Raw genomic sequence first — 16,771 nt, forward strand, 5'->3', positions numbered from 1 at the left:
TGGTTTTTCAAGTGTTTTGCCACTTATCTAAAAAATATGATGACACTGGCTTGTGAGAAATACAAAATCAGGAGCTCTAAATGGATTTATTAGATTCTTCAGAAGAGAGAACAATGATACAATGGAAAGCAGGAACTGCTGGCAGATTTCCATTTAAAGTAAAGCCAAATTTCAAATATTTTAATGGAAAAAGAGTCATATACACCTCTTTAATTTCGTAAGTATAAATTATTTATATCAAATTATCCATATAATCTAATTTTAACAAATAAATTTTTCCCATGAGAAATATTTCAATATTCATAGAGTGATTTTTTTCTCTTTTTAAAAAATTAATTAATTAATTTTTGGTCTTTGTTGCTGTGCTTGGGCTTTCTCTAGTTGCGGCGAGCGGGGGCTACTCTTCATTGCGGTGAGTCGGCTTCTCACTGCGGTGGCTTCTCTTGTTGCAGAGCACGGGCTCTAGGAGCATGGGCTCAGTAGTTGTGGCTTGCAGGCTCTAGAGCGCAGGCCCAGTAGTTGTGGCACACGGGCTTAGTTGCTCCGCGGCATGTGGGATCTTCCTGGACCAGGGCTTGAACCCATGTCCCCTGCATTGGCAGGCAGATTCTTAACCACTGAGCCACCAGGGAAGCCCTTCATAGAATGATTTTTAATAAAATTAAAATTTCACCCTTAAGAATATTAGTTACTATATGAATCCTGTGTGGACTCAAGACTAAATGGCCTACGCTATTTTCAGTTATCACGTTAGGCCTTATACTCTACTATTTACTGTTAATGAAGATTTGAAAAAAATAAAAGAAGTAATTTCTTAACATAAACTCAACTTCAATATAATTAACAAAGTAACATATTTATTCATAAAAATCAGTGAAAAATTTAATATGGATGAGAAGTCTTTCTTTTAAGGGGTAACAATTTTCAGAAAAATTCCCAAATAAGGTAAGGTATTCCTCCCAAGATATCACAGCCAAAACCTAAGCATAGGAAAGTCCCTTAGAGGACATCCAGGGCAAACTCCTACCCGTCTTGGAGAAATTCCTGCTACAGCATTTATAACAAGTAGCTTTCCAGAGTCTGCATGAATGGTTCCAATGATTGAAAGGTAGGGTTTATTATCCATGGCCCAGCCTGTGCTATTGCAGGTGAGCTCTGATTGTGGAAAAGTTCTTCTTGTTGATGAGTAGAAATCTATATTCTTAAATTTTCAATCCTCTGAGTATAGTTCTAGCATCCACAAGAACCTCAAATTCCAATTCTTCTGTTCCCTAATTGGAAGTAGCTGAGAACAGCATGGCAAGTCCCATCACTCTGTGACTTGCAGGGGAAAGAGGAGGAGGATGGTGGAGACAAGTGACAGAGCAATGAAAAAGGAGATGGAAGACAACCAAACATTTGGTTCACAAGGATATTTTATGTCAGATTCAGTGCCAAACAGAATCCAAGACTACAAAAGACAATGTGCATATGCATGTGTATGTATGGATTTGTGTTTGTATATGTGTGAGTATACAGTAGATGCATGTATGTAATACGTGTAATGTATGTGTATACATGTGTGAGTATATATACATGTGTGTATGTATATGTGTGTGAGTATGTGTACGTATGTGTGCGTGTGCACATGTATATGTGTGTATAAAATGCCAAGTTAGCTAACAGGAAAATTTTCCAACTATATATGAGGAAATGCAAACATTGGGTTTTTAGGATATTTTTAACAAGAATATAAAATACACACATCTGCTAAGCACTGCAGGAGTTGTTAACAGACTAGAGAGGATGAAAGGGAGTCAATAAACCTATGTTTATATTATGGTAAAAATATGGTTATTTCAAAATATCTGAATAATTAAATGTCAAGCTTATTATCTAGACATTTGCTATCAAGTAGACAAAGAAGTTCCCAATGAGTAAATAAAAATCAACCAGATCACTCTACTGGGTCTCTTTCTGCAAATTTCTGACAGGATTCTTAGCATGGCACGGTGTGGGCCAGCCACGCTGCACCTTCCTGGCTGGGGGTCAGGATTTACCCTCTCAGTTCCTTTCTCCACTTGCCCCTCTCTAGGCCTTGGAGAACTGAAAGGCAGCAACTCCTCACAAGAAGTCTGGGCTCTCTGGAGGTAAATACAGCCCCCACTGGCAGCATGTTCAATCATTAAAGAAGAGCGAAGATATGCTGATTAGATCTCAAGACAAGAAAGAGAACAAACATACAGACAATTTTTCCTCAAACACAGAAATGAAAGAAAAAAAAGGGTTTGGGTAAATTGTCAGGATATCAATTTAGCAGAACACAATCTAGAATTAATCAAAATGTTACTAAATTTTATTCACCAAAAATGATAAAACTATATTCAGATCTAATAAGGTAAAATAATAAAACTATACAAACAGTTTTAGCTACCATAAAATTGGAAACGACTAACTGGATAATTTAGTAAGTCTTTTTCTAGGTAATACATAAACCCATTCCAAATTGTGTAGCCTGGTAAAATACAAAAATTATTCATCGTGACTCATTAGGCAAAACTGGCACACCACCTGTCTTTGTAAATAAAGTTTCACTGGAACATGGCCATGCTCATTCATTTGTTGCCTATGCCTATTTTCATGCTATAACATCAGAGTTGAGAAGCTGTGACAAAGACTATTACGGCCCACAAAGCCTAAAATATGTACTATCTGTTCCTTTACAGGAAAAATTTGCAGACTCCTGCCCTGTATAATCATGGATCCTAAAATAAGCATGTAGGCCACATTGCTAAATCATGATAGTTTCAAGGGAGGAAAGAACTTTACTGTCTTTATCATGCAGGTCTCCTTTGTCACAAACCATTAAAAACCAACAATAAAAAAGAGTTGCAAAAGAATGTTCCAAGTGTTGTGAAGGTATTTTACAGTTTGGAGAAATGGAACAATTGGTTCTTCCTACTTGTTTTGTTGGTTCTTCCTACCTGTTTTCCTTCCTCTTCATCTGAAGAGTTCCTGACATGGATACTTCTGCTGGGTTGGTAACCTTTCAGCTTTTCTTGACCAGACCAGTTGTTCTTTTGATCTGTTGTACTTTCCTCATCACTTCCTGGGTTATTTTTCCATTCTTTCATCATTTCTAGCACATTGGTTGGTCTCGCCGAAGAAAGTATATTGCCCTAATGTTAACAATGAATTTTTGGTGTTATAAACAGTTTAGAAAACGGAAGACTCTTACATATTTTAGTAATATAGTCTCACAAATTCAGTAAGTCACATGGAAAAATTATAACGCTGAATAAATAGCAAAACTTTGGATGCCCTTTTGAGCATACTCCTTGTACTGGCACGTCTCAGACCTCTTCACTAATACTTTTACAATATGCCAAAATTTAGGGATGGGAGAATATTCTGGTTTAAAAGAATAGTGCAGCATGCTTGTGTGAAAGAACCACTACATAGGGCAAGTTCCTGGAATCCAAAGACCCCCTTACAGTGCCGTTCCTAGAAAATTAATAGGGAAGCTGAAAGAATGAAAGAAGTTGCCCAAAGTCTACTGGGTAAGCCTATATAACATCAAAATGTTTAGGTAAAAAATCTAAATTCAGTTGATTAGTCCGGTGCCATGTCCAAGAATATAGATGTTTGACTTGAAAGCTCTTGGTTGACTGGAAGATTTCGATATAATGTGGTCATTTGATTATAATGGATTCCGTGCACTGTTTTAACCCCAGATGTGGCTATACCATACTAAAATTGACCATTTTATATTAACTATATTTTTCTCAAATATAATATTCCATTTAATGCCAAGAAATGCATGAATGCATTCTTAAATGCCTCCTGCTAGACTAGGTATGCCTTAAATAGTTTTGCTCCTAACTCAGACTAGTAGAGAAAGTTTGGACAAGAAGTTTGGATCACATTTAGATTAAAACAGGACGTTTAGGTGTGGGAACAACTATGGAGTGATCTAAGTTAATTTGATATGTGGGTGGATTGAAGCATTAAGCAACAGTGATACAGAATAGTATGAGGCCAGGCATCTTAAGGGCAGCCATCTGAGTACACTGTTGAGGATTTGTAGAGTTCAATATATTCGTGGTTAAAGACACAGACAAATATTAAGCATGGAATAGTAATAATTAAATGAGGATCATTATGCTATTCGTTCCCTGTGGTTCTTCTACGTCATCCTGTTTTAAGAAGGTCTATATTCTTACTACTTTTATAGCATCCTACTTTTGGTTGCACTTCTGCAGCCTCTACCCATTTACTCCCAGAATGCCTTTACTATGCCTTCTGCCAACCCGTAGCCTACATTTCCGTCAAGGCTCAAGTTGACAGTCATCTCCGTCAAGTATCCCAGAACTTCCAAAGATGTTGTCAACTTAAATGAAGCACAGATGAAGTCTCAGAGAGCAAAAAGTAGTTGAAATTGTTTAGAACAGCAGATAGTCTCAGAGCTCTCATCTGAATGAGTTCTGATCTTCAGGGCTCTGTCAACAGCTCTGCTTGACCCCAGTGATTCATCTAGCCTCTATTATAACTTCCTGGCTTCATCATGACCTTGAACACTAACCCACAGTGTCCAGGCTCCTGGAATACTAGTACACACAACTTTGCCTCAACTTAATTCTTTCATTAGAAAACAGAGACAATCTGACATCTATGTCTGTAATCCCGGTCCTCAATTTCTCTTCCCTGATAAACTCTCTACAAGTTAACTCTTTGGATCGAGAGTCATTTCTTCTAGGCACATGGTAGAACTTTGCTTCTCCACCTCTTTTGGAACATGATGATATGACTTGTTTTGACCAGTAAAATGTGATTTGAAATAGTGTGTATCACTTCTGGGTAGAAACTTGAAGAAAGAGTGTGTAATTTACATGTTCTCAATTTCTGCCTTAGTAACTATAGAAGCACAGAGATGGAGCCTCCACCAGCCTGGGTCCCTGAGTGAAGACAAAGTAAAACAGAGCTTGCTCCCCTCCTCCCAGCCAATGTGCAATGGAAGGCATAAACAGCACTGAGATCTGGGGGTCACCTGTTACCACAGCATAATCTAGCCTGTCCTGATATAGACAGAAGATTAAATATTTACACTCTGTAAGTCACCTCCAAAAAGCTTTATAAAGAGTGAGCCCACTACATAATCAGCATACCCAACAAAGTTGTAATTACTACACAAATCATATGCAATCAGTACCATGTGATAGCCAATTTATGTAGGCAGTCTTTGCTTTGCACAGTCCTGATATGCATGAATTTTACTCATCATGACTTAAATAATATCAGTCCCTCAGCAACACAGTTCAAATTTCAGTCACCATGGTACATTAACTATAATTGCATAAAGTTCAAACTTCACTGCTAGCTCTTCAATCCACGATCACCAGGTAAATTACAGATCTGCATCACAATCAGTGACCAATCACATCACTTCTTTCACAGTCTGTTGGTGATTGGACACTGTGCATCTGCTATTCAGTTCACACACAGACAGCAATGTGTGCAGTTGTGCTGCCTCCTTGTCTCGCAGGGAATTTGCCAACAAAAATGAAACTGCAACAAAGAAATTAAAAGTGATAATACTGGGGAGTAAAATTTGAATCAAATGTAAATGGAGTAATAGAAGAAATAGCTGACCATGGGAATGCTGCCACTGCCACTGTGAGAATCTAGATGTGCAACCAAAGGAACTTAGTGAAGGCAAACTTATCAACATAAATGAGGAAGGATGAAGATGCTTCAGAGAAAATGACACCCACAAAAAAACTTGACATTTAAAGAATTTTCAGAGATATTCAAGACATTGAAAAGACAAAGGATACAATGTTAGAAGTTGATCCAAACTTGTAAAACAGTATGACAATTCACCAAGGCATAAAAAAGATGCTCCCCTCTGTATGATAAGAAGAAGGCAAGCACTGTTTAAACTAATCTTGATAAGTTTTTAACTCCAAAATAAGATACTTTAACTCTCAATATTTCTCTCAATATTAAATTACAGCGCCAAAAATTTAGCTTTACTTTTATTTCATTCTCTCTCTGTATTTAGAACCAACAGGGAGTTTTTAATGTTTAACAAAAAATTTTAAAGGGCATGGAAAAATCACAATTTTTCCCATTGATTATTAAAATCATTTTGCACAGCTTCAGTCTGCACTATTATTATGGTTCTGCACTCCTGTGCAAAGCAAGGATTACCTGTACTATCTTGAATCTGCATTTCTAGACAGCTTTCAAGTGCTTGGTTCACATATATCAATATATACACACAAAAGCATGGTGACTGACACGCTACAAATGACTCTATTTCTTATTGCAAAGAGACTGGGGAGAAGAGCAAAAGATCTAGAATAGGGTCATTATCCCATCAAAAACACTCTACCATTTATAAATTTTTAACTATTTGCTTCCTATATTCCCTTGTGATATCAAACAGGGCACAAATGTTGGTATAGATTCCAGACTTTCCCTCTTGTCTGAAGTCCAGCCACTAACTTACCAGACTAGCCCCTTCTTGTCTGCTAACAGTTGGAGGAAGAATTGCATCAGATACTTGGACTGACCAATGAATAAGTGGCCCAGAGCTGTGTGTCATGAGCCTTCTAGGCTCAAGAGAAATTACGCATGAACCAACCAAACAAAAATGGGTGGAATTGTTAGGGCAGACACTGGAGATTGTGGAGACACCTCACCACCAAAACAGTAACCTCTGAACTCCCTTTACTGGCTGTATTAAGAGGGGTCACACCCTGAACTCATCAACCATGAAGCAGCAAATGGCAAGAAGGCAGCAGTAATAGGCTGATAATCTGAGGCTATCATAAGTAGAAAACAAACCTTTTTGTTAATAAATTTCCACTTGTTTAACTAACAGTTTGAGATGACTTCATTTTGAAAAACTGGAAAAATGAACACTCACAGAGGAGAAGCATTGGTCAAATACTAAGATTTGGATTTAATCTTAGTAGACAGGTCCTGCAAATAGGAACCCAAACATATATCCTCATCTAACAAAATTTGCCTTTTCAAGGACAGTGCCTATCAGTATTCTGTAAACAATAAGTCTTTTACAAGTATTTTTTAATGAACGAATGAATGATATGTATGAGTTGGGGTAAGATAGTATAAAACATAAAATCAGCAAAGCGAAAAGGAAACATTTTGGGTCTTTAACTTACGGTCATCATTTTCTACTTTCGTAAGTAGCTAGAACTCTTTATTTTGTAATGTTCCGAGGAATAAATTTTTTTAATTAGAAAAATTTTTTATATCTTTATAAAAAAGATATAAAAGGATGCTCAACTTCACAAAATTAATAAAATCCAAATCAAAAACAATGAGTTGGCAATTTTCACCTAATAGATGGACATAAATTTAAGTTTGATAAAACTGTGTTGGTGAGGGTATGGGAAAACAGGCTCTCTCATTTACTTGCTTTTTATGGGAGGATAAATCGGCAATAAACTATCAAAATATGTAATGCACATTCTCACAAACCAGTAATTCAACTTTTAAGAATATATTTTATAGATATGCTGACAGAGTATGCAAACATATACTTACAAGAACATTTGTGGCACCATTGTTTGTAACAGAAAAGACCTGAAACAATTTAAATATTCCATATTCATAGGGGCAAAATAATAGTGTATCCATAGTTTTGGATACAATACTGTTTTTCAAAAAAATAAGTGTATCTTCCCAAAATACATTAGATGAAAAAGAATAGTTTGCATAATATAAACCCATTTGTGAAAAGTGAATAATAAAAATGTTCAGAATGTATTTGAAAGAATACATAAGAGACTTAACAATGGTTATCTTTAGTAATTGGGAATGAGGGAATAGAGAGAGAAAGTTATTTTTCCTGCCTTGTTTACCATTTAAATCATTTACTAAGGGTAATGACAACTATTATATGACTAAAAATTAATATAAACTATGTAGGAAAAGAAATAATGTAAGTTGCAGATACTCACAAAGGACTGATAGCACCCAGTAAGATCACCAAACATGCTCTCATGGGTCTCAGTGAGGCCAAGGCAGCAGCATAGAAAGGTAGTAAGGGCTGCTGAAGTAAGCAACTCTGCACCACTTTAAAATTTTTCCTAACAAAATCATCTCAGTGATTTAGTTTTCACAAGTATAGCAAATAATGAGAATAGAGAAAATTGGTGTTGATATTCTTATTCTTTAAGAGGAAACAAACTGAGAAATTTAGTAATTTACCCTTATTCCAGAAGTGCATTTCCATTGTCTGCTAAGAATTTCTAGGTAGAGGTGCTGCTGAGCCTTCAATACTGTAATGTATATTTGAAAACTGCTCAAAGAGTTTTTCCCACCACAAGAAAAAAAATTTAAACTATGTGAGGTGATGGATATAGTAACTAAATTTATTGTGGTAATCATTTCACAATATACACATATATTAAATCACTATGTTACACATCTTAAATTTATACAATGTTATATGTCAAATTATGTCTCAATAAAGCTGGAAAAATAAAAACAAAATATATTCCAAACCAACATTCTTCAAATGGTTATGTGTACACCTCGCTGTACACCAAGAACGAAGACTTCCTAAGGGCTGTACGGGCAGGGATGGTTTGCAGGGAGTCAATTTCAAGACCCTCAATTTCCAATGACCTACTCTTTTTCAAAAGTCACCTGCTTGAGCAAGGATCTGCAGTAATTCTTTCCATGTTCTTTTCTTAAGTCAGCTTCTTACAATGCTTGTTATTGTACATATATTTATTTGTGTGTGTGTGTGAGAGACAAAAGGCTCACATCTAGAATATACAACAAACTTCTACAAATCAATAAATAAAAAAAAAACTAATAGAAGAATGGAGGAAAGACTTGCACAGACATTTCACAAAAGAAGATATCCAGAAGGCCAATAAGGATAAGTAAAGTAAAAGTGACCAATTTCATTTGTCATTCAGGAAACGCAGATTAAAACCGGACTTGAGGATATGGGGAGGGGGAAGGGTGAGCTGTGACAAAGCGAGAGAGAGGCATGGACATATATACATTACCAAACGTAAGGTAGATAGCTAGTGGGAAGCAGCCGCATAGCACAGGGAGATCAGCTCGGTGCTTTGTGACCACCTGGAGGGGTGGGATAGGGAGGGTGGGAGGGAGGGAGATCAAGAGGGAAGAGATATGGGAACATATGTATATGTATAACTGATTCACTTTGTTATAAAGCAGAAACTAACACACCATTGTAAAGCAATTATACCCCAATAAAGATGTTAAAAAAATAAAACCACAATGAGATACCATTATATATTACCAGAGTATCTAAATTAAAAATATTGATAATAACAAGCACTGGAGAGGATGGGGAGCAAAACTAGAACTCTTACACATTGCTGGTGAGTCATACAGACTGCCAAGAGTCACATGAAAAGATGCTCAAAAGATGCTCATCACTAATTATTAGAGAAATGCAAATCAAAACTATAATGAGATATCACCTCACACTGGTCAGAATGGCCATCATCAAAAAATCTACAAACAATAATGCTTGAGAGGGTGTGGAGAAAACAGAACCCTCCTACACTGTTGGTGGGACTATAAACTGGTACGGCCACTGTGGAGAACGGTATGGAGGTTCCTTAAAAAACTAAAAATAGAACTACCATATGATGATCCAGCAATCCAACTCCTGGGCACATATCTGGAGAAAACCATAATTCAAAAAGTACATGCACCTCAATGTTCATTGCAGCACAATTTACAATAGCCAAGACCTGGAAGCAACCTAAATGTCCATCAACGGAGGAATGGATAAAGAAGATGTAGTAAGTAAATAGAATGGAATATTACTCAGCCATAAAATAGAATGAAATAGTGCCATTTGTAGCAACATGGATGGACCTAGAGATTGTCATACTGAGTGAAGTCAGTCAGACAGAGAAAGACAAATATCATACAATAATGCTTATATGTGGAATCTTAAAAAATGGTACAAATGAACTTATTTACAAGACAGAAACGGAGTCACAGATATAGAAAACAAACTCATGGTTACCAAGGGGGAAATGGGGGGGAGGGATAAATTGGGAGACTGCGATTGACAGTACACACTACTATATATAAAATAGATAACTAATAAGGACCTACTATATAGCACAGGGAACTCTGCTCAACACTCTGTAATGACCTATATTGGAATAGAATCTAAAAAAGAGTGGATATATGTATATGTAAAACTCATTCACTTTGCTGTACAGCAAAACTAACACAACACTGTAAATCAACCATACTCCAGTAAAAATTAATTTTAAAAAAAGATACTATTTACCCACACCTATTCCAACACCGGCTACTGCCAGACTTCTTTTTTGCGGTACGCGGGCTTCTCACTGTTGTGGCCTCTCCCGTTGCGGAGCACAGGCTCCAGACGTGGAGGCTCAGCGGCCATGGCTCATGGGCCTAGCCGCTCCACGGCATGTGGAATCTTCCCAGACTGCGGCACGAACCCGTGTCCCCTGCACCGGCAGGCGGACTCTCAACCACTGAGCCACCAGGGAAGCCCCAGACTTCTTAATTTTTGGTTTATCTCACTGAGGTCTTGGTTTGTATTTCCCCAATCGCTAATGTGACTGAACATCTTGTCACATGTTCATCAGCCAAATGTGGGTCCTCTTCTGTAAAAATGCCTGGCCCTAAAGCAACTATACTCCAATAAAAATTAATTTTAAAAAATGCCTGGCCCTGTCTCTTTGCACATTTTCTACTAGGTTGTTTGTCCACTTTTCATTGATTTGTAACAATTATTGAGATTTCATGATATTAACCCTTTTTTGGTTTTTTGGGTTACAAAAGCCTTCTCCTAGTTTATAACCTATCCCTAAAGTGTTGTTTTATGAACAGAAGTTCTGAAGATTCATATTAAGTCAAGTTTATTCACCATTTCTTTTATGTTAGTGCCTTTGGTATCTTGCTTATAAAATCCTTTTCTACACAGTCCAAGGTCCAAAAGATTTTCACCTATATTTTCTACTAAAAGTTAAAAATAAATTTTATTATTTAAGTCCTTGATTGATTTGCAGTTGACTTTTGTCTGCAGTGTGAGATAGGAACCCAATCTCTCTCTTTTTTTCATATGGACAACCACTTATTCCAGCTCCATTTATTGAATAGTCTCTCCTTTTTCCACTGATCTGCCATACTACCACTGTCATAAAAGTTCCAGATATGCATGGATATGTTTCTGCACCTTCTATTTTATTCTACTGGTCAATTTGCTTATTACTGCAAATGATCACACTATGCTAACTAATACAGCTTCATAAGTCTTAATATCTGGTAGAGCAAAACATTCAGAAATGTTTTGGCTATTTTCCACCCTTTAAGCTTCGATACAAATTTTAGGGTCAGGAAAGTTTGTGGAATTTTGATTGGATTTGCATCATGTATGTACATCAACATGAGGAAATCAGTTTTTATGATATTAAGTCTCCTGACCTATGATTATGGTATAGCTTTACACTTTTCTTCAATGTTTTCCAATAAAGTTTCATAATTTTCCCCAAATCTTATCTTGAATTTATTTCTAGAAATGATATATTCTTGAATATTATTTTACATCTTCATTTTTTTACATTTTATATTGTTGCTTGCTAGTGAAAAGAAATACAATGTCAATCTCTTTTTTCCAGGTTTACTGAGATATAATTGATATATAACATTGTGTAAGTTTAAAGTGGACAATGTGTTGATTTGATACACTTATATATCGATGAGTATCAACCTAAATCCAGCTACCTTACTCAGCTCTTCTATTATTTCAAATAGTTTAATAATTTGTCTAATAATTTGTATATTACTGCAAATAATAAAAGTTTTCTTTCTGTTTTCCAATTCTCATGACTTTATTTTCCTTGTCTTAAGTTGACTAAGATCAGCAATGTTGGGAAAAACTATTGAAAGCTGATTTCCTTGACTAGCTTCTTATTTTAAAGAAATGCTTCTCACATTTTCCATTTAAAATGATATTTGCTGTAAACTTTTATCAGGTTAAGGAAGTTTTCTTCTATTCCTAATTAAATTATGAATGTATACTGAGTCTTATTACAAGTGTTTCCATTAAATTATCATATGCTTTTTCTCCTTTAATATATTAATGTGTGAATTTATATTTACAGATTTTTTTCCAAAATTAAACTATCATTGTATTTTTAGGGAAAATCCAACTAGATCATGACCTTTTTTATAAACACAGTTGGATCCAACTTGCTAATATGTTGTTTAAGGTTTTACATCTATATTAATAAGTAATATGGATCATTTTCCTTTTTCATAGGTTTGGTTTACAATGGTCTAATTTTGTTATACTAGAGTATACAGAATTAATACTAGACTCAAAATAAATCAGGAAAATTCTCTCTTTGGGGGCACAGGAGGAGAGTTATAAATTTGACATAAAAGTTTGGTAGAACTAATCTGTAAAATCATCTAGGCTTGGTGTTTTCCTGGTGGAAGATTTTAAACTACTGCTTCAATTTCCTTAGTAATTATATAGGACAATTCAAGTTTTCTATTTATTCTTTTTTTTTTTTAGTTTTTTTTTGAGGTGGACCATTTTTTAAAGTCTTTATTGAATTTGTTACAATATTGCTTCTCTTTCATGTTTTGGTTTTTTGGCCGTGAGGCATGTGGGATCTTAGCTCCCCAACCAGGATTGAACCTGCACCCCCTGCATTGCAAGGCAAAGTCTTAACCACTGTCCTGCCAGGGAAGTCCCTTCTATTTATTCTTGAGACAATTTTATGAAGCTGTATTTTTTGAGGAAAATATTTTTTATGAAAAGAAATTTTGTCCATTTTTCCTAAGTTTTCAGATTTATTAGTATACAGTTGGTGGTGGTATTCCCTTACCTTTTTAAGATTTATCCTTTTAATTTCTGCTTTATCTGTGCCTGTATTCCCTTTTTCCTATTAATACTATTTTTGTCTTCTCTATTTCTTTCTTATTTTTGCCAAAGATTTATCTATTTGTTGGTATTTTCAAAGAATCAAATGTTGGTCTCATTGATCTTCTCTTTTCTACCTTTCCTTTCCATTTAATTTATTTTCACTTTTACTTTGTTTTATTTTTCCTACTACTTTATTTGGGTATATTCTGTTGGGATTTTTTCCTGAGATTTTAAGTTGGATATGTAGTTCCTTTTTTAGCCTGCCTTCTTTTTTTTTTTTTTTTTTTTTGCGGTATGCGGGCCTCTCACTGTCGTGGCCTCTCCTGTTGCGGAGCACAGGCTCCGGACGTGCAGGCTCAGCGGCCATGGCTCACGGGCCCAGCCGCTACGCGGCATGTGGGATCTTCCCGGACCCGGGCACAAACCCGTGTCCCCTGCATCAGCAGGCAGACTCTCAACCACTGCGCCACCAGGGAAGCCCTTTTCTTCTTTTTTAATGTGAATACTCCAGGTGATAAGTTTCTGCTGAAACACACTTTTACTGCATCTCACAGGTTTTGATATGTTGTATTTTTATTACCATTCAGTTCTACAAATTAAAAATTTGTTCTCATTAGTATTTATTCTTTAACCCATGACCTATCTAGAAGCATGTGATTTAATTTCCAAATATATACAGATATTTAATCTTATTGGCATTGACTTTTAACTTAATTGTGCATTGTTAGATAACATAATCTGTGTGAAAGTTATTGAGACTTGCTTTCTTCCTGGCCAGTTCAATTTTGGTAAATGTTCCTTCCACATGTGGTTAAGAAAAATGTATATTCTCTAATTGATGGATGCAGAATTGTATACATGTCCACTAAAATAAGCTTGTTACCTGTGTTGTTAAAATACCCGTTTCTGTTTTCATTTGCTTTACATATCAATAATTGAGAGAAGTGCATTAAAATCTCCCACTATGATGGTGAATTTTCCAATTTCTCCATGTAATTTTGTCATTTTTGATGTATATTTTTGAGGTTATCTTATTAGTTGCATACATGTTTAAACTTATATATTTTGTTTGGATTGAACTTTTATCATTATAAAGTGACCTTCATTATCTCTAACGATGATTTGTTTGTGGCAAGGTATATTTAATTGATATTAATTCAGTTACTCAGGCTTTTTCTGGTTGGTGTTTGCCTGGTATGTTCTTTTCCATTCTTTTTCTTTCAATATTTGTGTCCTTATGCTTCAAATGTGCTTCTTGTAAATAGCACTTAGCTAGATTTTTAAAAAGTCAACCTGACCTTATGTCTTTTAACAGGTATTTCTTTTTTAAAAATATTATTTTTTCATGTTTATTTATTTTTATTTATTTATTTATTTATTATTTTTGGCTGTGTTGGATCTTAGTGGCGGTATGCGGGATCTTTTGTTGTGGCACGTGGGCTTCTCTCTAGTTGTGGTGCGCAGGTTTTCTCCTCTAGTTGTGGCACGTGGGCTCAGTAGTTGCGGGACGTGGGTTTAGATGCCCTGCAGCATGTGGGATTTTAGTCCCCCAACCAGTGATCAAACCCACATCCCCTGCATTTGAAGGTGGATTCTTTACCACTGCACCACCAGGGAAGTCCCTTAACAGGTATTTCTAACCCATTAACTTATTTGAAACTGTTTCTATCATTTAAGTTTGTTACTACAACTGTCTCACTCTTTGTATCTTTGTTAATCCTTTATTACTTTGAAAATCCATTGTCTACATCTTCCATTTTAGCCCCCTCTTGTGTACCCATGTTCTCTCTCCGTTCTCAACACTTGTCATGTGTATATTATCTCACATTTTAAGTCTGGGTTCTTATGAATATACTTTCTCCTCTTCTTCTTTGGTCTTCTTCTCTTTTTTTGGACACCAACACACTTTACTAAGGTATTTGAAGACTCTCGGTTCACATAGCTCTTGCAGTATCTACTGGATTTCTTTGACCTCCTATTTAATTACTTCTATCAAGTGTTTTAAATCTAGGACTTGTGTGGCAAACCTGAGGCCTTGTATATTTGAAAATATTTTTATCATTCCCTTTCACTTGAATGACAATTTGGATGGATATAAAATTCTAAGTTTACAGTTGTTTTCCCTGTAACACATTTAGAATTATTACTCCATTTACACTTGCATCCAATGTTGCTGCTGAAAAGTAAGATGTCAATGTGACTCTTGTTCTTTTTTATATGATATTGCTCTTTCTCTCTGGGAACATTTAGAATTTCCTCTTTGTTTTTGATGTTCTTAAATCTCATTATGTCTATTTTGTCAGTTTTTCCTTCTCTCTCCTATTTGGTAGTCTATCATCTATTTAGAGCTGAAGTCTTTCTTCTTTCTTTAATTCTGATGAATTATCTCTATTATTTTTTAAAAGATTTCCTTCTCCCTCTTTTTACTTTTTTTCCTGAGACTCCTATTATATGGATTTTGTAACTTTTACTTTCAATTCCTTATAGCTTTTCTTTATTTTTTCAATTTGTTTATCTTCACCTGTTCCCTTCTATAAAGTTCTATTAAAGTCCCACAATCTGATCATCTAGTTTTTTTAATTCATTCTTCAGCTGCACCCATTTCACTACTTATCCTATATAACTGTATCTCTATTTTAACTATTATACCTAAATGGTTCTACCTGGTTTTGCTTTATCATTTCTTGCTTCATATTATTAACATCTTCCCTTATCTCTTGTAGCATGTTCATTTTGTTGACTTCTAAATTCTTGAACTGCCTATTCTAAACTCTCCTAATGGTGTGTGAAATGTGGCCTGTTAGCTCATACTCCACAGGGAGTACTGGCTCCTCAGGAGGACAGACCAGAACCAGGCCTTCAGCCCCAGGAGCTCAAAATCCCTAGGCACCAAAGATCTGCCCCCACAAAGCAACTCCTCAGTTCAGGGTTTCAACCTTATCAAACTTCTCCTCCAAGGAGGAACAACCCAAGGAGGAGGCACTTCTAAAAGTATAACCCACCTGTCCTAGGGTGTGGAGGCCAACAGGTAAGTCAATGCCTAAATCCAATTCGCACCCATTTTCCTTAGCTTCTCACTCATGCAGGGCCTCAGTGCTGCTCTGATTTTACTTTCTACTCCTGTGAGAGGACAGGCATCAGCGTCCCGAGGCAAAGGGGAACTTGGGTTGTTTTTGTCTTCCTATTTTACTTCCTTCCCTGGCTGTAACCTCACTCATCATACATGCCAGCTCAGAATATCCCCTTATCGTCCCAGGGGTTTTGCACACTATTCTCTGAATCCTGGTATCATGAGGTTTCTCTCTAAAGTTACTCTAGGTTTAATCTTCAGAGAACATGCAGAAGTCTGTGCTAATTCAGTACCTTGTCAGGAACCAGAGCCTCCTCCAGCTGGCCTTTCACTAGGTGGTTTTTGACATATAACCCAAACAGATTTAAAGAAATGAGTGACACTGCTACATCAAAATTCCTTCTACTTGTTTATAAGGTTCTCAGTGCTTACATCTATGAAAACTGAAAACAATAATACAGTTGATGCTGAACACTGTCTCTCTCTAACATTAAGTAACATTCAATCATGGATGGATGGCTATTTGGGGGGAAATGTAGCCCTATCCATCCACTAAACAGATATTTTTCCAATACAATTTGACTTATGTTTGATAATTATTAACAATTATAATTACATTCCCTTGATCAATTATAAACAAATAATTAAAGTCACTCTTAAATAGTTTTTAAAAATTTAGAGCCCTAGGGTCACGAGAAATAAAAACAAAAATATAAATATATATTTGAGCTGTTTTTTGCAAAATGAAACAAATGATAGGGTGATTAGTAAAAAGTCTT

At 35.8% G+C, this 16,771-nt stretch overlaps 1 protein-coding gene across 3 annotated transcripts in view; it reads right to left on the reverse strand.

The window, feature by feature from the left end:
- Positions 1 to 16,771, reverse strand: part of STK33 (serine/threonine kinase 33) — a gene marked incomplete at its 3' end in the record, with an annotated part of 82,174 nt that overhangs the window by 19,960 nt on the left and 45,443 nt on the right. For all 3 annotated transcript variants that reach the window (XM_082844131.1, XM_082844133.1, XM_082844132.1), the window contains one exon: positions 2,964 to 3,158. In XM_082844131.1, coding sequence (XP_082700257.1) covers positions 2,964 to 3,158 — 195 coding nt within the window. The remainder of the gene's footprint in view (positions 1 to 2,963; positions 3,159 to 16,771) is intronic.

The sequence above is a fragment of the Leucopleurus acutus genome, assembly GCF_964270905.1.
Source record: "Leucopleurus acutus genome assembly, chromosome: 8".
Taxonomy (NCBI): Eukaryota; Metazoa; Chordata; class Mammalia; order Artiodactyla; family Delphinidae; genus Leucopleurus; species Leucopleurus acutus.